This window comes from Mustela nivalis (assembly GCF_964662115.1).
Source record: "Mustela nivalis genome assembly, chromosome: 4".
Classification (NCBI taxonomy): domain Eukaryota; kingdom Metazoa; phylum Chordata; class Mammalia; order Carnivora; family Mustelidae; genus Mustela; species Mustela nivalis.
Window position 1 is genome coordinate 107,937,333 of NC_139023.1, and position 27,222 is coordinate 107,964,554.

The 27,222-nt window shown below is 45.0% G+C and overlaps 1 protein-coding gene across 3 annotated transcripts in view; it reads left to right on the forward strand.

The window, feature by feature from the left end:
- TSPAN5 (tetraspanin 5) overlaps positions 1-27,222 on the forward strand; it is a 170,958-nt gene that overhangs the window by 116,878 nt on the left and 26,858 nt on the right. For all 3 annotated transcript variants that reach the window (XM_082729113.1, XM_082729115.1, XM_082729114.1), the window contains exon 2: positions 21,142-21,192. In XM_082729113.1, the coding sequence (XP_082585239.1) occupies positions 21,142-21,192 (51 nt within the window). The remainder of the gene's footprint in view (positions 1-21,141; positions 21,193-27,222) is intronic.

Genomic DNA, 27,222 nt, shown 5'->3' on the forward strand with positions numbered 1-27,222 from the left:
TGGCATTGTCTGCTGCACAGGGTGATGAGAATTCCTCCTAGACGGAAGGCACCTGTAGTTCCTGGCCCCAGCAGGTGACCAGAATGGAGTATCTCTGGTCACTGTCTCTCAGCATGTCGGGCGGGGTGGGAGTGGGGGGCTTTCATTCTCCAGCTCTTGAGCCCTGTCTGCCTGGGAACTGTCTTCTGCCTTGGTCCCAGTGGCCTTGTCGCCTCCGGGCAGCACTCATCCATCATGTTGCCTAATGAGTGAGGAGTTGGCTGGGTGAAGAGCCCTGGAGGGGGCCGTGCCTGAGGCCCGCGTAGCCTTTCAGCAATTCTGCCAGTCAGCCTCTGCACGTGAGGTATGACTCTCGCCTTGAGAAACTCATGATGTAGGGTAGAGGCTGAACAGACATTGGTCTGGCCTTCTGACCAAAGCTGGGTTTTGTGTTCCGAGAGTAGTAGGGTGGCTCTCTTCGCTGGAACATACTGAAAATCACAATAATCGTTCACTGTGATTCTTCTGAAGGTCACAGTAGTTCTTGTTCTCAAAGCCAGAGTGTTCTGAGTTATTACAGATCTAGGTTTTTCTGAAAGAGTGAGATCTCTCAACCAACCAAACAGGACACGTAGGTTTTGGATTGAACTGGTTGCTGAAGTCCTAAGTTCTGAGGAGGCGTGAAGTGGCAAGGATATTGCTGGCAGATGCGGCTTGGGGTTCTGGAGTTGGATGCCTGGGTGCCCACTCCGGGCCAGGTCACTTACGGCTTTTAAGCTCAGTTTCTATACTTGCAAAGGGATGGAGTAGTGGCGTTTACCTCTGAGGCTTGTTGCGAGACCTCCATGAAGTTCACTACAAGTAAAGTGCCTGACTGCACCGTGTCTGTTTTAAAGACTCAAATAAATGTCAGCCCTTGTTTTTTACTTAAAACAGGCATATCTATTCACTTTTTAAACTCACTGCTCATATCTGGCAATTCTTTACTCTTTAGAAGTAATCGTAATCGTTTTTTAAAAAAGATTTATTTATGAGAGAGAGAGAGTGTGAGTACGTGCGAGCGTGGTGGGCAGGGACAGAAGGAGAGAGTCTCAGGCAGCCCCTGCAGTTGGTGGGGAGGCCAATGCTGGGCTCAATCTCATGACCCTGAGATCTCGACCTGAGCGGTCACTTAAGTGACGGAGCCACCCAGGCGCCCTGTAATTGTAATCTTTTCCAAATTCTAAAGTAGGTTTGCAGGAGAAGTCTTTGATGTCTTTGGTCTCTGATTGCACCTGTCTTAGTTGAATGCAGAATAACTAAGTGGAGGTGGGCAGTTAAAAATATGAGCATCTTCCGGATCATGTCATCAGCCGCATTATGAGTGAGTGCTGGGATGTAAGGGCAGCACCTGCCTCCGTGTGTGTGTTCTCAGGGCACGGATGTGGACCTCATGGCGGCTACAGTGGTCAGGAGGCATCTGTGGTTTAGACCTTGAGGTCTGGAGGATGGTTTCCTGGTTTTGCATCCTGGGGCTTCACCACTATCAATTTGTATGACCTTGGGTGAGTCCCTTAACCCAGCTGTTTTCTCATCTGCCAAATGTGGGTAAACTGCATTTTCCTCTAGGGTCACTGAAGGCTGAATGAGATCAGTGAGAAGCAATTTGCAGTGTGGTCATACTCAGCTGGGAGCAGTCGCTACCGTGCTCCCATTCCCAGCAGGATGGTGGGACGTCTGGCGCTTGTCTGTGTACTTTGCCTGGTAGCTCACTGGGAGTAGGCATGGCTGGTAAAAATGCACAATGAGGAAAAGTCTGTTTCTCATTGAGCAGTGATTGGATTAGTCACCGATTTAATGCATGATCTCATTTATACACAGAACCTAAGAAAAGTTGAACTCCTAAAAGCAGAGAGTAGAATGGTGGTTGCCAGGGGCTAGGGGTATGAAGGCAATGAGGAGAAGGGGGAGATGTTGTTCAACGGGTACAAAGGTTCAGTTATGCAGGACGAATGAGTCCTGGGCATCAAATATACAACATGGTGACTTAATAATACCTTATGGCGTACTTGAAATTTGCTAAGAGTGGACCCAAAATCATCTCAATGCACCCACAACGCTAAGCCTGCAGCGTGATGGATATGTTAATTAGCTTGATTGTGGTAGTCATTTCAATGTATGGTATATTGACAACGTCATGCTGTACACATTAAGTATGTACAGTTTTTATCTGTTAATGATACCTCCATGAAGCTGGGAAAAATGCAGATTTCAGGGCTGCTGCACTATGACCTCTGAAGCGATTCAGAGAGCTTTGTAGAGTTCTCATGTGACAGCTCATCATGATGGGCTGACTTTGGGTTAAGTATGAAGTCTGATCATCCCAATCTGGCCTCTAGGTTTTTTTGCTGTTTGGTAGCACATACTTACGTAAACAAATGTTCTCTGTGTAAACATTTATGAAAGTCAAAATACCAAAACAGATTAAATATAGAACCAGGCTGGATGCCACATCAGTGTTTGCGTGGCAGCAAAAAACATCATCTGTTACATTTAATTATTGTGGTTAGTCTGAGTTTTGTTGGTTTGATCGTGTTGGTAGTTGATTTGTAAATGTCTTTGGGATCTCATACCGGTTTTCTGTTTGCGCATGATTAAAGACTATTTTAATAACTATATGTCAACATTCAGAGTCTGCAAGTATTTTATTTTAAAGAGGCTTCATGGATCCGTTGAGGAGCCCAGACTAGGTCGTTCTGTGTGTACAGAGAGGAATCCTGTGCTCAGCACACGTTTCTCCATCTAAAGTTGCACTTTTACCCTCCTGGTTCCTATGAGTGTTTGGTGGTTGGATCATTCTGGCTACACGGAGGAGCTTCTTTTGATTTTCGTGTGCTTTTAGCAGAAAGGGAGAGAATTTCTCTTTTTCATTACTCGCTAGTTTCTGTCTTCCACCTTCTGTTCATCAGATGTAGCCACTCGCAAGTTCTTATTTTTTTTTTTTCCTTTAAATTAGGCACACCATTGTTCTATCTTCCCGTTGTTTCTTTTTCATTTTTATATTACGAAGTGTACTTTTGGCATGTTCTCAGCCCCTCAGGGATAATATCTGAGCTATCTGAGCTTTCTCCAGGCTTGCTTTCTCTGGGAGCTCTGGGCTCTTCACAGATCACACCATTAGTCCTCACAGTGGCTCCTGGAGGTAAGTAGGATCAGACAGAGCATCTGGGTGTGGGAATGGGAGGGCTGGAGGGGGAGTGTCTGAGGAAAGCAGTGGGTTATTCCTTTTATGTTAGCATTTCTGCTTTAGGCAGACTTCAGCAAGTGCACCTATTTTCATTTTTTTCTTCAAAGCATTTTGCAAGTGATAACAGTCATTAACTTCATTGCCACAGAATGAAGTAAAAGGGATACTAATGTAGCTGTTGAGAAATAAGAACCTTCACTCAAATCTTTTTGGGATCATTAAGAAAGCAGTTTTAACTGTTGGTTCTGGTGTGATTTTTGCCTAGGACTTGGAGTGCCTTTAAATTGCTCTAATTTCTGAAACTTAGTGATCAAAAGAAACCCCTTGAATAACGAAGTTGTCTAGAGTCTCTTCAGTTTAGCTGTCTGAAGGTGCAAGATTAATATTCCTAAAGCTCAGCTCTGATCATTTCAGAATTTTGTTTTGTTTCTTTTTAAACATGAGCTTTGAAGTCAAAAGACCTGGCTTCATTTTATGGGCCAGTTATATAATCTGTCTGATTCTTACTTCCTCCTCTCTAGTGGAAATAATAATCCCCACTTCAAAGGGTGGTTGTTACAATTAAGTGAGATCATGTGTGGGATGCTAAGCACAGTAGGTGTCAATAAAACTAAAAATAAAAAAGTCAGAAGCTGAAAACTTGCAAGGACCTCTGTCTCTACCATATAAAATCCAGAATTTTAATTTTTTGTAAAATTGTGAGTAGACTGCACACCCAGCATGGCGCTTGAACTCACGATCCTGAGATCAAGAGTTGCAGGCTTTTACTGACTGAGCCAGCCAGATACTCCCATATCCAGATTCTTGGATACCTCCTTCTAGACGCTCCATGGCCTGGGTTAAAATAACCTAGTAACTGAGGTGTTCCTTTCCAGACAAATAGACAACTTAACTCTGTCTTTTCCATAAAATCAGTGGTTTTCAAGTGTTTTGACCAAGACCCTCAGTATGACATATGTTTTACTTTATTTTTTAAAGATTTTAATTATTTATCAGAGAGAGAGCATAAGCAGGGGGAGAAGCAGGCTCTCCGCTGAGCAGGAAGGCTGACGCAGGGCTGGGTCCCAGGACTCTTGATACCGTGATCTGAGAGGAAGGCTGACACTTAACCAACTGAGCCACCTCGGCACTGGGACATATATTTTACATACGAGATGAGTTTCATGAAGCAGTCCTTCATCATACCTCATCAAATACATTCTCTTATGTTTCACTGAAGAAGGAAATTCTGGTTTTGATCCATTAAACTGCTATCAGCAGGTTTTCAGATCTGGTTGAAAGACACGAATCTAGAAAGGCTCTTCCCCTCAATTTCTTGAAATTCTACACTTCCCTCGAGACCCATACCCTCCTGTGAAATCTTCCCTCATCTTGGCATCCTGTGACCTTCTCTGAACTAAGCATTTTTCTCAGTCTCATTGATGGCATTTACTGCAAATTGGCTTTTATGTTAACTATTGATTTATAACTTATTTCTGTGACTAGATGGCAAGTGCCATTGGGCTTGGTCCCTGTGGTCATTTATCAGCCTGTGCAGGTGGGGGAGGGGGTCGTTCCCCCCTTCCCCCTACTGAAGCCCTCTGAGGGGTTTGTTAAGAAATCATGTAGTGTCTTGGCTGCTTCACTACCCCTTACACTGACCTTTGAACGTCATAAAATCAGCACGTGTGGAGGGCTGATGTGGGGGGTGGGGAGCTTCTTGCCATGACTGCTGCCTAGATTGGCCATTTCATCCGTTGGGCTGTCTCAGATTCCTTGTGTATGTGGGAAAGAGTGCTATCAGGTTGGGGTTGTGATTCCAGCTTCTAAATAGAGAGTCCCCATTTCCCTTTTCCTGACATGACTGGATCTCAGAGCCTTCTTTCAGCTCCAGTGGTATGTGAGCCAAGACGAGCAACCGCCGCCTTCCTACCGAAGCGCAGCCTGGATCCGGAACCCTTGAGCCTTTGTGCCGTGGAACCCAGGATGATTTTAGCCCAGGAGACCTCGATTTTATCCTACCAGACAGTTGGAGATGGGCTTTCGTGTGTGTTTGCTGCTCTGTAGACCCTGTGTGTGAGGGGAATCGTATACGGTATTGCTCATGCAGAGCCTTTCTTCTGCAAGGAAAAAAAAATACTACATAGGCCAAGAGAGAATGTTGGTATCTTAACTAAACCTTCTCTCTCACACCTGGAGCCCAGTTTGGAGATCCTGACTAATGATGGGATTTAGAGACATGCAGGACCCATTGTATGTTTACACAAATTATTTACCCAAAAGTCGATCTCTTTAAAGGAACAGATTCAATTTAAGAAAGTTATTTCTTTCTCTTTTTTAAATCTTATTTTGGAAGCTTGACTGAAATAGTAAAGATACCAAAGAACTATCTTTGCAGTAATGTAAATGAACAAATCTAGACACAGCAACGTCAGTCTTGGGACAATACATGGATAAAATACATTCCAGACTTAAAAACAAATTACTCATCACTGCTTGCTTCATTAGACGTTAAGGAAACACACTGATGACGGCATAATAAAATCCAGTTAAAGTTACTGATGCACGGTCTTTATAATGACTTTCTTTTTAAAGAGACTGATGGACCTTTGGGTTTCTATAGAAAATCTGTTCATGCATAGGCAATTTTTTTCTCTTTTGAGTATCAAACACTTCTGGGGACTTATGAAGTGAGTTCAGCTTAATTCGGTGCTCAGAGAATTTGCAGACATGCTTCCTTATTTAGGCTCTCTCCCATCCAGTCTGCTATTTCGCAGAGCTCAAATGTGTGTCCAAGGAAGCAGGATTTGTCTTAAAGGAGATTCGGAGAAAAACTTCCTTCAGTATTTAAAGTGCTTCACAGAGTCATGTTCACGTGGAAGTCCGTTCTGAGAGGAGGAAGTTAAAATCAGGTGGCTGATTTTGCGTCGCTGGCTGAACGCCCATCTGATAGGATTGGCTTGGAGCACTAATTAATCACCCAGGGTCTCCTCATTCACTAATCACATGGCTTGAAACTTCCCTGCTGGCTGAGGCTCAAGGGCAAACTGTGGGCTTCCAGCCAGCTGATTTTCCATAAGCATTATGGTACCGCTAAGTTAATATATATGCTGTCAGTGGTTTACTTTCCTGTGGTAACCCTCTCCAGTGAAATATATGGAGAATGAAAAGAAGTTCCTTGCAAAGTTGGGTTTGGGGGAGGATGATTTAGAATCCTCTTCATAATCTTTCTTCCCATACTTTTTGGTTCTGATAAAAATCTGTGGGATGAATTGAATAATGCACAGATGATGTGGTAATTACCTTTTGTTGTCTGAAGAGCAAGCCTATAGGATGCATAAAGACTTTTTCCTGACATTTGTAATTGCAGTAATAGTGCGTTTATTGAGCGCATGCTGTGTACAAAACACAGGACTTAATGCGTTAGTTCTCACGTCCCTCCTGTGCGGATGCTGTTACTGCCTCCATTTACAGGTAAGAAAATTGAGAGCCTGTTAGCCTGTCTCGGGTCACATCTGATAATTGCTGCAGCCCAGAGTAGAACTGTGGTTTGTGGTCACAGGCCGTGTTCCTTTGACTGTATTTCAGTGCCTTTATACTCTCCTTTTAGTTTGATATCAGTGGCCCTGGTCTTTAAATAAAGATACCATTCCTGTTCCTGTACTGGATTTTTCACACTCATCTGAATTAACATTTTAGAAGCACGTTGATCTTTAGGATGTTGTTTTATGCCTTCAGATAATTTTAATATGCACCTTTGTTCGGAGAACAGAAAGTGGTGGGGATCTTCAAACCGGAGGAGATAGGCGCAGCTTATTCATAAATCACTCACGCTGTTGTTCATCCTGAGACACTTCCAGACAATTGTAATAGAAGAGGAAAATTCCAGAGAGCACATACATGGGTCACTTCCAAGGCAGTGCCTGTCGAGAACCTGCCTTCCATCCTGAAGCTGTGAATGGTTTGGCTGCTGCCTGTCTTCTATGTAAATTAATTTCCAAGAGTTTGTGTAATAAACTCTTACAAAAAAGAGTGATTTGTCAAAACCCATTTCCCTTGTTAAAAATACCTAACTAGGGAGAACAGGTTGATATTTAGGGGTTTATATGGGTCCTGTGTTAAGCCAATACTTTTCTTCTTAGTATGCCGTGCTGATGTTCTCGGTTGAAAAGAACCCATTCCGTTTCTTTTTATAGTGTCATGAAAAGTTGGAAAGAGGAAAAACTGAGCTGAACATACAGAATAAATAACTAAATGGTGCCTTCAGTCTGCCCTTTTGTTTTCAGGCATTCCTCCTCCCCATCCTTTGTGAGCCATTGAGCCAGTAAGACTGATCAAAGATGCCTCTGGGTATAGAACATTTATATGTGGAGGTTTATTTGTCATCCGCAACAAAGGACTAATTGCCTCTAGGCCTTCTTTCACATGATAATCAATGGATTTGGATCTCCTGTGTGTGCTCCCTGTATCCCGCATCCGTCTCTCAAGATGTTTTAGGTTTTGATTGAATATAGAGCATCAAAAAGATGACACCAACCCAGTAAAAATATTAAGGGGATTTTAAGCACGAGTGTGGAGATGTAAAAATGTTCTTGCTCGATTTGGTCAGAATTGCGACTTCTCTGATAGCTATTCAGAAGGCCACATGACATTTCTAGGATGAAGCATGTTTCTCAAATTTTAGCATTTCAAAAGGCCCACTGGGAGAAAATTCAGTTTTCATTTTAACATGAACTTGAGGTCCTCAAAGATTATTTCTTAGATGCCTATGTTACAAATGTTATCAATAAGATTTTAAGGAAACATTCTGAATTCTAACGAGGAGTCTCTGAATATAGTACAGTACTCTGAATATAGTCTCTTCTAGTGACTTTGCCTAAATGGGGGGAGAGAGAGAGAGAGAGTGTGTGTGTGTGTGTGTGTGCACGCGCGTGCATGCGCTCGTGCTTCCGCACACCCTGGGGACAGACAGGTTAGGCATTATTATTCTGCTCATTCTATATAATGTCATAAGAACTGCAGTCACGTTCTCCTGGTGTACTTTAACAAGTATTTCCAACTAAGATTCAGTATTAACCAAAATTTACCTGAAATATGCAGTTATTTCTTAGGAGTGCAATAATTATAGTCAAATTGGAATACTTAAATAAAAGAATTCTGCATTGACTAAAGACATCTGTTTAGTAACAGTCACTTTTCCTCCAGAAAATGAATAGACGTCATTATATTTCTTAGAAAAGAATGTGGATTATATTGGCAAGACAGAAGAAAATACAAAATTTTAAAAACCTATAGATAACGTGGACACAGAGTATTTTGCATTAAGTAAGTAGGAGGAGTATCCCCACCTCTGCCTTCTCGGAGCTGATTTCCAGTAAGGCAGAGCAGAGTGAGACGTGGGTGCTAGAGACCAGTCTGTTGGGTGAGAGGGAAACACCAGCTCCTCTTCTGTAAAACAAGAACACCGAATGTCAAGAACTGTGAGAGGTCTGAGATTTTGCCCTACCTGCCAGCTAACAGGTTACCTTGCCCCACTGTCATGGCTGCTGACAGAGGCACCAGACTCCAGAGTCCGAGACCTAGGACTTTATCAATCACACCTTACTCGTAGCCAGAGTAGCAGTATTTTTCATACTCTTTTCCTGAGCTCCAGTTTCCAGAGGGTGATGCGGAGAAGGCCAGTTGATCACTCTGTATAAAAAAAGCCGTGTTACAGGTCCCTGAATTTAGGGAACCCAAAACTTTTATACTTGGCAGTAAGCCTGCCTGATCCTTTGCAGGATCTCTGTAAGGAAACATGGTCTGTCTTCCCAGGCTGTCTGCTATACACATTTCCTCGAAGGCAGTCTGAAACCAACGACTCACTTGTAATTCCAATCAATTCCTCCCCCATAAGAAGAGCAAAAACTTGAGGAAATGAGCTCCTAACACAAAATACTCTGGTATTTTCCATGAACGATTAGTGTGCATGGATTCTTAAGGGCTGTGTGTGGGCCACATGACATGGCCAGAGGCTACAGTGTGCGACTCACCCCGTTGTTTTAACAGATGGATAAGATGTGATACTTTAATCACATCAACTATGTACATAGCCTAGCCTTTTCAAAATGTCTTCCTTTGTATTGGATCACCACAGTCCTGGGGAGCTGGGACAGGGAGTAGTCTTCTCCCTTTATGCTCCAGGAAACTGTTGTTCCGTTACTTGGCCAGATTCACCCAGCTAGTTATCATCCTGGTTGGCACTCCCCACACCCAGTCTGTTGGTCTTGAAGCACATTGCATAACTGTTTCCCTTTGGACTCCTATGCAAGGTGAAGGATGTTACCGGCCATTATAGAGGTGACCCCAGACCAGTCCCAGTTTCCTTTTTTGGTCGGTGCCGTACCTCCCAGCCAATCTTGGGGTCTTGCCCAGCCACAGCAGGCGCTGGGATTGACTGGTGATGGTGCCAGTGGTGTTCAGAATCAGGAAACTAGTTTGAAAGAAGGGAAGTTACTTTCTGTAATGTTTTCTTGTTGTTCTAAGTTTCATTTTCCATTTGAATGAACATGAGCAGTCTCTGCTGTTTCGGCCCCTTTCTCTGCCAGACTTCACATATAAGTAGAGGTGATGGATTTTCCTTCTTTGGGCTTTGGTGACACCTCTGTTTTGTAATTCTCACCACCCCTCTGTCTCCTCCTTTGCAGTCTCTCCTTCAAGTTCCCTTCTGTGTACTGCCCCACAAATCTCAGTGTTCTCTAGGACAATGGTTGGCTGTCTTCCGCACAAAGTCTTTATGTGGCCTCAGCAATAACCACAAGAACATTTAGCGAGCATGTTTTGTGTGCTAGGCACTTTGCACAGCTCCTTGGGTGCGTATCTCATTCTGTCCTACAGATGGATACTGTGATTCTCTGGATTTCATTGAGGAAGAAACAGAGAACCGAGAGGTTCGTTGTCCAAATCTAACCTAAGTTTGCCTCGGGAGCAACCTTGCTGACCAGCCTCTTGGTCCTCACGTGTCTGTGCCTGGACATTTTCACTTGAGTGCTTGAAAGTGAGCTCTGACATTGGTCTTGCTCCCTTACCAGTATTCCTGACTCCAGGCTTGATGCTGCAGCCTACCCAGTTGCTTAAAGTTAAGAACCTGGACGTTTTCTTAGATTCTTTTCTCTTCCCTGCCTCCCGCAAACAGTTCCCTAATGCATTTGACAGACATTTAAGATTTGCTGTGAAGCACACATTGTGCTAAGTTTGGGGGAGTTGTAGAATGAACTAAACAGATTAAACTCCTTGCTCCCATGGGGCTTGTTTTCATGGAAATGAGTATCTCCCTTTTCTAGATCTGGACATTGAACACTAGGGAGGGTAAGTGACTTGCCCAGGGTCACATGTTTAGGTTTCAAACCCAGGCATTCTGATTCAAGGAACCACATGGTCTTAGCCTTAGCTTGCTGTCACACGATGTCCCATAGGGTCTTCCCCTTAATCTCTTCTGTCTTCATCTTCTTGCCACTGCCACTGCCTTTGGGGCTGGTGTCCTCATTACTAAGATTACTGCAGTAACCTCCCAACTTGAGTCACTCACTGCCTGCAGTCTTACCTCCCTTTGGTTCATTCTCCATGCTGTACTGGAATGATTTTTCTCAAAAGAAGTCTGATCCTGTCACCGTTTTCGCTAAAACACTTGGTTGGCTTCACCTAGCTTGGTGGTGCCTTGGTTTCCCCAAGACACAAATACCTGCAGGGACTAGGCCCCTGCTTAGCAACCTCCAGCCCAGAGGTTCTCAGACTTCACCAGGTATCACCGTTACCTGGAGGTCTTGTTAGAACGGGCTTGCTGGGCTGTACCGCCAGAGTTCCTGGTGCAGTAGGTCTGGGGCCACCCGAGAATTGCATTTCTAGCACGTTCCTGGGTGATGCCGCACGTGGAGGAGCCCTGCTTGCCAGGGCTCGGGCTGATGATCTCTGCTTCAGCTCCAGAAGCACTTGCCCACTCTGAGGGACATGCTCTTTCAGGCCTCCGACCGTCTGCTGGATGGAGGTGCTCTTCCTGTCTCCTTTCCTCTAGAACACGGTTCAGATGTCCCTTCCTAGGAAGCTTCCTCTGACCCCCGGGGATCCCCTGGCTGCCCCTGTGTTTCTGTGGCAACTCGTGTCTGGGAAGGCTCCACTCCCTGAGCCTACTGTGGTTTCCCTTGTTTGTTTCCTACCCACTCCGCCTCCCCCGCCAGGTACCTCCTTGGGAAAGGAGATCGTCAGTTATATTTTTCACCTTTCTATCCCCCGCCCCTAGCAGAGTGCCCAGTGCCTATTGGAGAGACTTAGCAAATGAACTGAATCATGTAATCCTACTTGTGCTTTAAAAAAGAGTAATCCTGTTTCAAGTTTCATTTGCCTTAACCTTTAAATCTTGCCCGAGATGTTTTCTAAAACCTGAAGATGTCTCAGCACTACACGGTGCACATCTGAGCATCTTAGACGTTGGAGGCTCCCATTAGCTGGAGCCGCCCTGGAGCAGAAGCTCATTCCCACCAAGGCTGATGTTTGCCTATAGATAACGTAACTTCTCATGCCTGTCGTTTGAAATACTTGAGATATCACTCCATCCTCCTCAACCCTTAGAACCTGTGTCTGGTCTGTTCTTAGCCTTGGCTTGATCTAATCAGGGGGTTACAGATGGAAGAGCCCAGGCAGTGTAAGCCTGGCTTTTCCCGAGACGAAGATTAGTGGGCTGTAATTTGCAGCCTCCCTCTTTGCATCCAGACTTGCATCGCTTAATCCCTCACGTTCCTTTCTCTGTGCCTGCATTGCCTGCGGAATTTCCAAGAAGAGTATAGGTTTTATTGCCCGCAGAGCCCTCCTCTTTTCTCTCCCTTTCCAGCTCACGTTACTAGTTCTTGCCAGGAAGTGAAGTTCCAATCTTGGACAAAGGAGTTTCCAAGCAAGACTGCACCTGGGCTGTAGACATGTCTTCAAGGGGGCGCTTTGGCCTTCTCTTGGTGTGGTACAAGGTCAGAAACAGAGAGCCCTTGTGCCCTTTTTGGGAAAACGGGAGGTGAGAACACAGGAACCATGCAAAAGGCTCCTCCCTGCTTCCTCTTCCCCTTCCTCCAGGCTCTTGCTTTGGGAACCATTTCTTGGGCTCTGACTGTCCTGCTTCCAGAACTCAACAACAAGCAGAGGGCAGCTCACTCTTTTCTTTCATGAAGTCATGCGGCTGAATGATGTGTTCCTTCTTCTACCAGGTGACCACAGCTTTACTGAGTGGTTCAGAACCACTAGAGATCCTAGTCGATTATTTGGAAAGGAGCACCTGCCACCCTCTGCCACGTCTTCGTCAGTCCCCAGAGCACCATCGCGCTTGCGTCTGTTCTACGCGCTTTACTGTTAACAGGAACTAAGCCCGAAGGAAATTATTACGGTCTCTTATTTATTATCTTAGGACTCTCTTGGTTGTCAGTAACAGAAAGCCCCGAAAATAGCTTCAGCTAAGATGGGAGGGGGGAGGCGTCTCCCAAGCACCCAGGGCACTGCTTGGAACCCAGGATCGGGAAGTGCAGCCTTGGATCCTGGGGATAAGGAGCAGAGAGTGGTCAGGATTGGAAGTTGCTCTTGGCATGCCTCCTACTTTCTCCATCTGGTGCTTTCTCCACTGCACATTGGTCTGTTCTAGCATCAGGGAGACCGGCGGGGCTGGCAAAAATCACTGTGTCCAGTACCTGATTCATGGGGTAGAGAGACTCTTGTCTCAGCCTAGTATTTGCTGGAACAACTCTTCCTGAGACACATGTCCCACCTTGTCAACTCATCAGTCTAGAGAGGGGGGTGGGGAGTGGCTCTCCTTCACAAGCAGGGATGCAGGGGCCCATCCTTGTGGGTGGGTGGGGGGGCGGTTTTCAAAAAGGAAGGGTGTAGATTGAGAAGCTACCCCAACCTCAGTTTGGTTATAATTTATATCCCACGTTCTTGTAGAAGAATTCTCTTTTTATAAGAGGGCACCATGAAACCGAAACGCATTTACAAAGGAGATAACACAAAAACAAGGAGGGCTGAAGTTAGGGAGAGGGACGATGTATCAGGAAGCCCCAGTGGGAAGAAACTTACTTTAACGTGGGATTTCAAAATTAGTGGGTATTTAAAATCTGGGTCTGTGCATACCCCAAATTCCTGAGTCAGATTGCTAAGATAAATAGAAAAGATCTTAAATTAAACATGATCTCAGTATTCTGACTAGAGTTTATTAGTTTCTTTTAAACGCACAGGCATGCCTGTATACACTGTTCTGGGAGGGATGCCCCAGCCGAGATCAGGGGAAGGAGATGATTCATCGGAGGGCAGTGCTTCCGCCCCCTTGACTAGCCCAGGTGCTCTGGGTCACACAGCCCGAGTCACTTCTGCAGTCTGAGCCCAGATTGCGTCACCCCTTCACGATCCCCCCAGGTGGGTGAATGTCAGCAAGGGTCCAAGTGGCAGGGGGTACAGAAGTGCAGAAGAGAGAGGCTTCGGATCACTGTGAATGAGGAGGTTTTCTCCTACTTAGAGGAGGCAGGCAGAGAACCGCGTGAGGAAGGGGAGGGCGCTAATACGCACAGAGTCCTGACTCATCAGGGGCGTCACAGGCTCCTGGCTTGCCACCCAGTCCCACACGATCACATGGACCCCGGCGGTCATTTGGTGCGTTTCCTTAGGTGGCCTTGTTGTCTCTAGGGGGCTCTAGGAAGTCAGGAACCCTTCCAGTGCTGCTTTACCTCCCAGAAGAGATCCCAGTCATCACTGGGGCTTCAGAGCCCCACCCCATCTGACTCCTGTTGTGTCTGCCATGGGGCCCTGCCGGGCTGCTTCTTTGCAACATCCCCCACCCCCCGCCCCGTATCTACCAGGCCACTGTCCATCTTCGTGTTTTTTCCTTATGCCTAGCTTGCTTCATGGAGGTTTGCCTTGGCTGCTGCATTTTAATATGCAGCCGCTCCATCCACCTTGAGGCACATTCAGTCCCTTTGTACTGCTCTCCCTTCCCCACCGTGGGTCTTACCTTTTCAAATTCTGTATAATCTACTCATTTCTGTTTGTAATCGCCTTTCCCTCCCAGTCCAGCCCAGCTAGAAGGTCAGCCCCATAAGAGCAGGCACTTTGGTCTGTTTTATTTCCTGATTTATCCCAACTCCCCCGAGCGCTGCCTGGCTCATAGGAGAGGCTCAGATACGTGTTAATGAACGAGGAGCCTTTCCCGAGATCACACAGGCTCCGAGCCCTGGCAGCGGGGCTCCGTGGGCGGTGTGTGTTCAGGTGTTCAGACTACATGGAGACTGTGGGAGCCGAGTGACGTGGGAGAGGGTGACCCCGCCTCAGATGGGGAATGTCCTGTTTACAGGTTTGAGCTTTATCGGTCATGCCATCTTGTCATGAGGATTCCGGACAGTTTGAGTGCACCAGCTGGGACCCAGGGACCCAGTGGCAAAATGGGGATTGACTTTCTGGGTATTGAATTTTCTGCCAGCGCAGGCTGACTCCTCTGACAAAGCAGGAATTATGCCCAGAGGCTTTTTATTCCTAATATCAGCCCTTGCCCTAGAAAGACACCATGTCTTTCTAGGGCATAAATATTTGGCACACTTGTGTGGACTATTCGTAACCCCCACCCACCACCCACCCCGCCTGACCCCACCTCATCCCTCTGAGAACTGAAGTGTTGGTCACAAAAGTGTCAGCAAATATCTAGTGAAAAAAAAATACCTGTGTTGTAGTTTAAGGAAAATACTTTTTTTTTTTTTTTCTCTAAAGATACTCTTTCCTTTCTTCTGTGCCAAATGTTTTCAATGAATCTCTCCTGTTTATTCAGGCAGAGCTTAGAGGTTTTTTTTTTAAAAAAACTTGATCAGAATGTCAAAGTAAGAAGAGTTCCTTCCATTGTTATTTTGGATAATATTTCTGAGGCTCTAATTTAGCTGAACAGATTGACCTGATCTTGATTTTCCTCTGTCATGTTTACCTTGCTGCATTGTTATTTTGAGTCTGTTCACGGGATGCTGGGCAGATGCCATTGACGTAATTGTTGTTTTTTTTTAAGCAAAGAGGATTGAAAATGTCTATTTCAGAGTTGCCTGTGACCTTTAATGTACACCTGTACATAACTGCTTCCTTTTACGAATAAAAGTGGGGAGAGGTAGATGTGCGTATAGACTTTAAATAACTTATTTTTTAAAGTATACAAGCTGAAATATGCTCCTTTAAAAGAGAATTCAGATAGCAGGCAAAACACTGTAAAAGAAAGCTGTCCTCCAGAAATGCCACTAGATCTTAGGCTAGTTAAGAAATTGGCACCTGAGATTTATTTCTGTCAGGACATAAGATGGATATTGAAGGGCTGCTGTCTCCGTGTGGAAGACACCAGTAATAGGAATTAACCCTAACACCTCCCTCTCTCTCCTTCACCCTTGCCCCCCCTTCACCATATCAAGCCATTACTGGAAATGTCAGTTTTACTTCCAAATAGGCTCAATTCCATCTTTTTCTTTACATTTCCATCCTGGATACAGTCAGGTATTGTCTGGGTGATTAAAGCTGCCTCCCTCCAGTCCCTGTGTGTTCATTTTGGACTCTCTCTCATCTTTTCTGCAGCCCAAATCTGATAAAGGCCTGTGTCCTTGCCTGATCACAGTCCACTACACACAGATGGCATTTAGAAGGCTTCCTGTCACTCTTAGCATAATGACTGAACTCCTTAATGTGCCTTATGGGGCCCTGCGTGACATGGTCCGCCGTACTCATGTCACTAATGACAGACCTTCCACTTTCCCCCCATTCTTCACACACCAGTCACACCAATCACCTTTTAGACCTTTTTACTTGCTATGTTCCTCTCACCACGGGGCCTTTGCATATTCTCTTCTGACTTTCTGAAATACTCTTCATGTATTCATGCCAAGTCACATTCTCATCTTTCAGACCCCAATTCCTACCTCCCTGACATAGGGAAACCCTCCCGGACTGCGCTCTGGGTCAGGTCTTCCTCTTTTGTCTGTATTGACCTTAGTTTCTTCTCTGTAATAGCTCCATCCAGAGCAGTTTTGTCTTTTATGCTTTATTTGCTTAAAATCTCTCTCTCACTGGACTGTATGCTCACTGGAGACAAGGATTGTACCTGTATTTATCACAAGAGAAAAGTAGTACCTAGCACGAAGAAAGAAGTCAAAATATGCACAGTGGTATGTGGATGGATGAGCGGCTTCTTAAGTCATCAATTGTACTCGTTCGAATGGACACTGTTCTACTTCCAAGGTGTTGGAGGCCCCGCTTGGACTGAAGCAACAGATAGAGAAAGAGATCTTCTGTTCACAGACCCCAAAATGGGGCAGATGTATCCCTCTTGGCAGAGATGCCCAGTTGCCCTGCTCACATCCTGGGGCCATTTTCCTCTCTAGCTTTTCCTGAGTGTCCGCTCTGCTGGCTTTTGTTCTGTTGCACCGAGCAGGCTTCCGGCAGCGTGCCCCTCTGTGTCCGCTTAGGGCTATTCTCCATTCCAGTCCATTCTCCATTCCAGTTAGGAATACAGCCCTTTGCCTTGAGTGCCTGGAAACTAAAGGGGTGATTTTGAGGCTTAAGACAAGAGTCTCAGGAAAGTACTAAAACAGTTTCGAGCTTGACTGAGGACTCCGATCTCCTGAGCAACACAACTTCAAGTTTCTGAGATAAAGTTTCCTTACCTATAAAATGGGGATAATAATTAACTTTAGTAATATATTCTATTTTATTTGAAATAGCCAAAGTTTGCAGTTTCAACATATGATCAGTAATAAAATAACTACTGAGGATTTTCCATTCTTTTAGTTTAAATTAAGTCTTTAAAATCCAATGTAGGACACCTGCGTGGCTCAGATGGTTAAGCATCAGCCTTCGGCTCAGGTCATGATTCCAGGGTCCTGGGATCAAGTCCCGCATCAGGCTCCCTGCTCAGCGGGGAGCCTGCTTCTCCCTCTGCCTCTCTCTGTCTCTCTGTCTCTCATGAATAAATAAATAAAATCTTTTAAAAATATAAAATAAAATCCAGTGTGTGTCTTACACTTATTAGCACATTTCAGTGTGCACTGGCCATGCTTGGAATGCTCAGTAGCTAGCAGCTCCTGTATTAGGCAGGAATTAGTGAATTTGTATAAAACTCAGTGCCTAGTTCCTACTTAGCACTGAACAGATGTTGGCAAAATTATTGTTACTCATTTAAAACATCAAAAATTGGGTGGTCAGATTTTAGTATTGCATGTTTGCATATACTGCCACATGGGGAGAGGCCTCAGATCTGCTGTGGTTTTTTACATACACACACACACACACACACACACACACACACCCCTTTTCAAAGGAATGAAGAGTTGACTTTAAGTGTTCTTCCCCGTTGCCTGGAAGTTGGCCTCAAGGTATCAGAATGAGGTCAGTTTGGTGGTTTACGGTCAACTTTTCTTCTAGAGGTGGGAAAGGGAAAACTCAGTGAGCCTCCAGTGCTGCGTGCCTGTCTCTGTTTTTTGGCTCTTTTCTGTTTAATTACTTGAAGCTGGAACAACTCAATTTTAAAACAAAACATATGGGCTGAGAGTAATTGGGAGGACATTTCCTAGTGATGTAGCAGCAAAGGTATGCAGTTGAGGCCCCAGCCCCGGGCCGCTTGGGCCGCTTGCTTAGGTATCGAGTGCTTTCCTTCACTTCACTGTGTTTCGTCTTCAAATTCTTAAACCGTGTTTGGAGAGTCACAGTTAAAGCAGGAAGTCTTAGAGCAAGATGGTAGAGGAAATTGTTCGAATCAGAATTCTTGAAATTCTGATTCTTTCTCCCTCTCCTCTTGGTGGAAAATCACTGGTTTCCAGTCTGTTTATATGATTTGTGAAGGAAAAGGGGTTTTCCAAGTGCCCAGAAGAGAGGAGAGCTTCATACAAAGAGGACAGAGTTGGCTCACCATTGAATTTCTCTGTTCTTCTGGGTTACTCTGTGTCTGACCTGCACAGGGGATTTCTGTTCTACAGCCAGTCCTTGTGTGAAGGCAAGGTTCTCATTGTCTTACCTCTTCAAGTCCACTTTGCCTTCTGGGGGGAGGAATATATGATGTTCTCATCCTATCATGTATAATTCTAATCTAAATGCCTCTACTTTCTACTCCATGGGGGCAAATGGGAAATTTTTGGGACTGGTAAGAATGCGTAGTTTGATGTCCGTCTCCTCTTGGTTCCCATCTCTGCTGCATCATTCAGTAGTGGTTGAAACCCTGTATGCTTTATTCTTCCCTTTCTTAAAATGGGGTTAATGACAGTGTCTGTTCCACAATAAAATTGTGGTAAAGCTTAAAAGAGTGCAGACAAAGCACTAATGGGCACAGTGCCTGTCCAGTAATAAGAAATAAATGTTAGTGATTAGACAGGAGCCTTCTGTGGGAACCTGTCCCCCCGGGAGGAACTGAGCTGACTGAGGTTGACGGTGTTGGAGGACTGCATCAGGGAAGGTGGTTGACTGGTGTCTGTGAAGAGCTTCTGTTTAAAGAAGGCGAGGCTTTTCACTGGGATGAGTTTCACATCAGTAGGTGTGAAGTCAAGCACTCTGTGATTTCGAGGTCTGATGGGTTGCTGTGTCTGCCCTTCTGGCTTGTTACCGTATTGAGCCTAGGACCTCTACATATGAAAGTAACACGCTGAATTGCTCTGCTTTTGTACTAGAGTCCCAAGTATCTTGGAGTCATTTGGGGGACTGGTGTATTTGTTGTTTTCCATCAGAAACATAAAGGGACACTTTGACCGGGGCTGTAGAGGGGCCAGCCATAGTTTTCTGTCAGGACATTCACAACGACTCTTTCTAAACCCTTTCCAAACCTCTCAGAGCAAGAGCAGGAAGAAAGGGGTCTTCTGTTTTTGTCAAATCAAGGGTGTGCTGTAGCTTCTGCATCTAGGGGTTCCGAAGGTGTTGGATGTCGTTCATTACAGAGTCTGATAATTGGCAGGAGATTTGGGAAATTGTGCCTCTAAAAACACAACCAGATTTTCAGGGCAGTCAGCCTTCTTCTTTTTGTTTTGTTTTGTTTTCCCCAGTCCCTTCTTTCCCCTCTGCTCTTGGTGTTTCCCCCACCAGCCTCCCTCGGATTGATGAGCTGATGCCCACGTGTCAGCTCCCCCTGCTGCGAATGAAGACCTCGCCAGGTGGACAGCTCTCAGATTTCCCCAGAACGGCAAAGAAGAACCACTCGCACGCCCGTCTTCTCTGTGCGGCCCTCTCAGTGCACAGCTTCCCTGACATTTAACTTAATCAAGATGTTAGTAAAATAAACAGGGTGCGTTGCTGCCGTCAGATTGAAACTGCTCGTTAACCTGCGCCTCTCCTTTCACTTTAGTGTTTGGGAAGGAAATTCTGAGTTGCTCTTGGTAATGAGGATGAGGAATAAGATGTGTCTTTGCTCATGGCCAATTACACCCGGTCCTGACCGCTGGGCTCTCAGGGGGTGGACAGCCCTGTGCAATGTGTCATCAAAGATGGGACACCCTGATTACAAGACCTGCTATTATTTTAGGTAAAGTCAAGGGGAAAAGACTGAGATACCATCGATTGTAAGACCTGTCCTGATTTCAGACGTGTTAAAACGTGTACAGAAATGTGTATCCCTGAGCAGATAGAATACAGTGACAACTAAGTACAGTAGGGAGTCCCCCCCCACCCCCCGCTGGGTACTGCTTGCTTGCTCCCCCGCCCCCAAGCACAGCTCAGGGGCAGCACTGTGGGGTTGTGGTTGGGGAGAGGAGACAGCTCTGTGCTGGGTGCCCCTTTATCTCACTGCAGTGTTCGTGTGCTCCCGGGTATACACGAAGTTACGGCATGGAGGTGAGACCAGGCGGAGCTGTAGAAGCCCTTCTCAAGGATGATAGAAGTCTAAATTTAAGTTTCTGAAAAATGGAAGAATGCAGGACTTTTCTTTGGGTCACGTTGGACTTTGTAAGATTCATGTTACCTTTAGAAGAAGTTGTGTAAAGAGTGTGGTGCTCTGCCTGCCTTCTTCCTGGCCCGTTCCCAGCGGCATGATGGTGTAGAGAGGATCACCGGCTTTTTTCTGTTCGTGTCCCTCATACTCCATTTCTAGTGAACTCCGGGCTTGGATTTATAGGGGCAGAACTATGCCCTCTCCTACACTGAAAGGCAGTCTTAGACATTATTAATAACTTCGGTTTTACTCAAGGTTCTACCTAATTATTATTCTTCATAATATCAGTGACTTCGAAGCACCTGCGTATTCCAACCCTTCTTTTTAAATAACTTAAATTTTTTGTTTTTCTAGCTTTATTGAGATAGAATTCACAGATAAGATTGTAAGATATTTAAAGAGTACATCGTGGTGATTAGATATGTATATATGTTGTGAAGGGGTTCCCCACCCTTGAGGTAACACATCCATGACCTTACGGTTACCTTTCGGTGTGTGACATCATTTCCGTTCCTTTAGAGGAAGTTAGTTTTACAAGACAGTGTTACCAACTGTAGTCATGGTGTTTACATTACATCCTCCGACCTTACTCATCTTAGAACTTGTACCCTTTTGCTAACCTTTCAGTATTTACCCCCGCCCCTGGCAACCACGTTTTTACTCTGTTTCTGTGAGTTCGATTTATTTATTTGGATTCCGCATGTTTGTATCTCCTCTGTCTGGCTTATTTTACTTTGCATAAAGCCCTCCGGGTTCATCCGTGTTGTTGCAAATGACAGGATTTCTTTCTTTTCTAAGGTTGATTCCTATACCACCTTTTCTTTACTCAGTTCTTCTTCATGCTTAATTTTAATCAAGGTGATTATGGTATTTCTTTTTCTGTCAAAGGCTGTCACTCACATTTTAGATAAGAGTATTTCTCAGCCTGGTAAAGTGACAAGAGTTGGTTGAGAACTTTATTTGTATTTGTATTAGTAAAAACAGAGCATTTACCCTTACACTTAACACCTTTTTTTTTTCTTTCTTTCAGTTTTTGGGAATAGCATTTCTTGGAATTGGACTGTGGGCGTGGAATGAAAAAGTAAGTTGATGCATCCATTTTGGTTGCTAGAGGTTGCACATTATACTATACTTTGTTTCCTTTTCCTCTGACATCTGCAGACTAGAAAGAAACATGGTTCTTTCATGAAAGAAAGTGTTCTTGGAAGATAATGTCATAGTTCTAAGGCTCCTTAGGAATAAAGACTAAATCAGTCATTATATCAAAATAATTACAAAAGTAACAATACATGTGCATAACAGAGATCGTGTGTTAAAATTGTGTCAGTTAGCTGGAAGTAACCTATTATTGTGGAACATTTCCTCACTCTGGCACAAGAATTTCAGTAATGCTTATAAATATCACCAAACCACCTGCAGCCTTCTCTCTCTCTTTCTCTCTCTCTTTAACCCTTTAAAAGATTACTCAGGCCTTAAAGATTATTTTTCTTTTCTGTGCGAGCATTATATAATGAGCTATTAGCATGTCGTATGAAAGAGTAGATATAATTCCTGTTTGAAAATCAGATAAACTTCACGTTAATACTAAAGAATGTGACTACTTGTTTACTGATTGAAAGTATTCAGGAATGTTCAGAATTTATGAGCAAATCCAACATACAGTATTTATGATTGTAATATTTATGTCTTTATGAGCAAATACAGTATTTCCTAGGAATTATTTCCTCAATATTTCCTAGGAAATAGTCTGGAAATAAGGAGGAGCATATTCTAGGCTATGGTGAAGACAGTGTTCTGGACAGTTGATGCTCCACACAACACGCTCATGACCCCTCTACCTCCCCGCCCCGCTGTGTCCACTTCTCTGCCTTACTTCCCCTCTGTACCTTTTAATTGTTTTTTGACAAGTTCTACTGAGACCGGGCGCTGGACTTCAAAAATTAACATGAACTCCTTTTTTCTTCCTTCTTTGGGGGTGGAATCCTTGACAGCATTTTATCTCCCACCTTGAAGGAATGAGGGAGCAGGTGGATGGGTGAAAACTCACAGACACAGAGCTTAGCTTCAGTTTTCCAGAAGATCTGTCTATTATCCCTTCGGTATTTCTTCCTTTGACCTTGACCGTGGCCTGAAGCCAAGAGTTTCTGTGAGATGTTCTGTGTACCAGGAGAGCAAAAGTAAGAATGTTTAACAAACAAAAACCCCCTCAGATACGAGTAGGAATTTCTACAAGAAAAAAATGTTCAGATTGCATCAGATAAAACTCAGAGTAAATCCCAAGTTTTGAAAGTGAACCACCCTCTGTTTATTTACAAAATACCTACATACAGAACGTAAAGTGTTTTACAAAAAACCAACCACTTGTCCGCAACATTCTGAAGCAGGGCAGTGATGAAGGGAAATAAGTTTCCCAAACAGACATAATTTGATCTCTAGAAACTTTTATGTTGAAGACTCCTCATCTTTTGGAAAAGTGAATCAGTCCCCTTTTTGGCTCATAGATTTGTATTGGTGGAATCTCAGAAATGTTACTTTTAGAAGCCTTCTGATTGGTTACTGATGGATAACGCAGCTTTTTATAATCCTCCTTTAATAAGAGTCCATTTCTATCTGATTTGAAAAGATGTTGGAAGGCATTAAATGAACTAATTGTCTATAGTAGCAATAAACAGACCATTGGTAATTTTGAAGGTTTTTTTTTTTCTCTTTGTGAAATATAATTACCTTCTTGTTTCATCAGTTGCCCCAAAGGTCTCTTCTGTGATTAAAATCACAAAATTCTAAAGCTGGAAGGGTCACCAAATATCAGAGCAAGGGGTTACTGTGGTCCCTGTGTTGGGGGCGGAAACAGCAGACCCCTCTTTGTCAAGGCCACTGCCAATAAATGGAAAGTTTCACTGGAGAGCTGAAGTTACTTGGCCAGTTACCCAGCTACTGTGGAGCAGAACTCTGAGCCAGGACCAAGTGGAAGTAGCAGAGGGTAAAAGGATATGGAGGAACCTAATCTGGTGCACATTGGCCACATCTCCACACCCTCTAACCTCCCCGTCCCCCCGCATGGGACACAGCAGTGAATCATGCAGAGTTCCTGCGCCTCTGGGGCCCTGACAGTAGGCAGTTCACTAGCTGAGGACTTCTTCCTGCAACCTTGGATGCTGCCACTTAGATACTGGCTGCTAGTCTAACTGCGATGGACTCACACTGGGGGACATCTTTAGGATGTCTGTTTGATGACTTCACTCCTCTACTCCAGTCAGCTGATTTTCACAGTTCCCTGTGAAGCATAAAGTTGATAACAGCCCCCTTTGGGCCCTTGCCTCAACACCTTTTTTTTTTTTTTTCTCCTGCCTCAGTGGTATCTGTGCCTCTGCCCTCACTGGCCCTGCTCTAACCACGGTCCCCTCAGGAGTCTCAAGGGACATTTGTCTCCCTTCTGCTCTGAGCGCTCTTTGCCTGGCTGTCACCAGGCTTTGCTCCTTCTCCTCTAAGTCTGGTTCAAATGACCTTCCCGTGGAACCTACATGACTACCCTCCTCTCCACTTTGGATCTGCTTCCTCACACACAGGTCCCTGTGACATGCTGCCTGTTTCCCATCATCATACCTTTCATGGCATGTCCTCAGCATCTTGAACCCTGCCTGACACAGACAGACTCTGGAGAAATGTATTTTCCAAGAAGTGAATTCAAGAAGAGGGGTGAACAGTAAATCAGGGTCCCAGAGAAGGGGCAGTGAGGTTGGATGGCGCACAGTGAAGAAACGCACTGGGCGGGGGGCGGGGGGGCGGGCGCAGCAGGCCAGCAGGAAGGAGAGACAGGGAAAGGCAGCAGGGAAAGGCTCTCTCCTTCCCCTTGGCCTTCACACCCCCATTTCTGGGGTACCTCAGGACACTGGGCAGAGAGTAGGCCCTGAGTAGGCCCCTGCACTACTCCCATCCCTGCAGGACTGGCACCCATAATGTGGGGCCATGGAACCCGATCTGCAGCGATCCCCTTGGTGACTGACTGCAAAGGCAACTCTGTCGAAACCCTATGGGTTAACTACTTCTCAGCTGGAACTGGCCTCAGAGGGGGTGAAATTCTGAGTGAACCGGAATTTGGCCAAGGGTAGTAGGCACCATGGTCCTCCTGGGCTGCTAACACCAGCCTGTGAATCAGTAAATCAGTAACCACCCTGTAGGGATATGGTGACATTTACTTGAAGGAACACCTAGAGGTGGATTATCTCCAAACTGGGTCACAGCTGGAAGGATCAGATTTCCTTAGTGGACAAAGCTTTACACGTTTTGATGTGGAATACAGAAACATTCAAGACAAAAATTATTAGCCCCCCCCATCATGTGCATACTTAATAGCAGACTGAGCCTTAAACCTAGGGCTAATATTATCATTGGCTTATTTTTTTTTTTTAAGGACTTTATTAATTTGACAGAGAGAGCAATGGGAGCATCAAGTACAGAGAGAGGGAGATGCAGACTCCCCACCGAGCAGGGAGCCCGATGCTGGGCTCCATCCCAGGACCCTGGGATCATGATGTGAGCCGAAGGCAGACGCTTAACCCATGGAGTGACCCAGGAGCCTCTATCTACTATTGACTTTTAGACATAACAATTAAACAACCCATTTCATCTAAATTCTGAATGGACTGTGCAGATGCAAAGGATGACTGGTTTATGTGTGGTTTTTCAGAGATCATAGGACCTGCTGTTCTAGAAGGAACATTAACGATTTGTAGCATGAATCACCTCTATAACAGGCTTGGCAGCATCCAGCCATAATAGCATTTATTGAGCACATAGCACAGGACAGGGCTTGTGCTGGACTCTGGGGATGTAATTCTTCAGGGAATTTACAGTGTAGGAAGGGTGTACATATGTATGTGTGTGTGTATATATATACACACATAAACTAGTACATCATAATAAATGCTAATTTGGGGGTATATGTAAGTTTAGCAATTTCTTTTTTTTTTTTTTTTTAGATTTTATTTATTTACTTGAGAGAGAGACAGTGAGAGAGAGCATGAGCGAGGAGAAGGTCAGAGGGAGAAGCAGACTCCCCGTGGAGCTGGGAGCCCGATGCGGGACTCGATCCCGGGACTCCAGGATCATGACCTGAGCCGAAGGCAGTCAGTCGTCCAACCAACTGAGCCACCCAGGCGTCCAAAGTTTAGCAATTTCTGTGGCAAAATACTCACCACTTTTTCTCTTTGGGTTCCTCTTAGTGTTTAAAAGACCTTCCTTCTACCAAAGTAGAATCCTGTCCTACTAGTTTTTATTTATGGATTTTAGATCAACCCTATCAAATCCTACAGAGCAAGTCCTTCTGCATGTTGGCCCTCAAGGTGTTCGGGGTTGAGGCCTGGTTTCTTGAGTTTCCTGGCTAAACATCTGCTTCTCTTTAGGGATTGGGGGGTGGGGGAGTTGTCCCTTTATCATATTGGTCTCGCTCCTCTCACCTTTATCTAGTGTGTCCCCCCCTACCGTTGAGAGGGTGCTTTGGGGCCAGGGTGGGTATGGCTGGGTTATGTCCTTTCTCCTCTGGCCTATTGTCCATGTAGCTTAAGATCCCTTTGTTGATCACGGACACTCACAAATTGGTCTCAGAACCAGCTAAGTGTACCCTTTCCACCTTGCGTCTGGCTGCTTTTTCAGAATCAGACTTAAGGTTCCACGTACCCAGCTGTTACCCAGCACATTTCCCATTCTGCTGAGCTTGGTTTTAGCCGTACATTTGGATCAAGCTTCTCCCTCAATTCTTTCTTCTAACTCATGCCTTCCTTTAGCTCCTTGCCCCCCACCCCGCCCCCACCCATGCTGTCTGGGGATTTTCTGATTCAGTAGGTCTGGGGTGGACACTGGGATGCTTTATTTTCAAAAGCCTTCTGGATTGTTCTGATTGCAGTCTGTTTTAGTTATCACTGATAAAAGCCATTGGTATGTTGAGTAGGCTAAGAACGGAGCCCAGTGACATGTCCCTGGAAATTTCCTTGGAGACTGACACTCATTCACTTATATGTGCCCTTGGGTGTCATCAGTCAAGCAGTTTCTAATCCATCTATTTGTCATTATATCAGACTGTTTATCTGCTTCTTATTCTTGTAGACAGACTATATCCTTCACTTTTCCTCTAATTACCAGCCTAGGAACTTGATAAACCTGGTCCTTTCTTACTGAACCTGTCCTAGGTCCTGGAGCACATCACTTTTTCATCTGAGAACTCAGAAACCCTGTCAGTAAAGCAAGGACTAAGGTACAGTTTATCATCTCCCCCTTCTAGAAATGCTTTCTTCACTTGGCTTCCGAGATAGCCCACATTCCCAGTTTCCCTGCCTCTCAGGCAGTGCCTTCTCATACTCCTTTGCCTGAGGCTTGGCTCTGAGACCTCTTCTCTGTCTTCACTCAGGCCCTAGGCAATCTCATCCCAGCTTGGGGCTTCAAACGCCATCTGTCACGGATGACTTCCCAATTCAGATCTTCAATTGAGACCTTACTATCTCCAGACTCGGGTAGCCGGTACCTTCCCTGGCATCTCCGCTTAAATGTCCAGTGGCTTCTGAAAATCCAAAACAGCACTCCTGATTCCCTCCTCAAAGCTGTTCTTCCCAAATGGTAGTAAATGACAACTCCCTTCTCGTACTTGCTCGGGTTTTCTTGACACTTTCCCTTCTTTCCTTCTCAGACCACATTCAGTCCACTCTGCCTTGAGAAAAGGTGGGGAATCTCATTTCTTCTCATCACCTCCACTGTTACACCCTGATCGTAGCTGCTTCCACATCTTGCCTACATGCGTTCAGGAGCCTTCAGTTGTTTCCCGGCCTCGACGCTTGTTCCCCTGCTCCTAACCCAGGCACGTCTCCATAAAGCGGCCAGAGTGATCCTCTCAAAATATAAGATAGCGTGGCTAGTATCAAAGAAACAAGAAGTAACAAATATTGGTGAGGATGTGGAGAAAATGGAACCTTTGTGCCTTATTGGTGGGAATGTAGATTGGTGCGGCCACTGTGGAGACAGTGTGGAGCGTCCACAAAAAATTAAAAATGAAAATACTAGATGACGTAGCAATTCCACTGCTGGGTATTGATCTAAGAAAACAGAAAAGATACATGCAGCA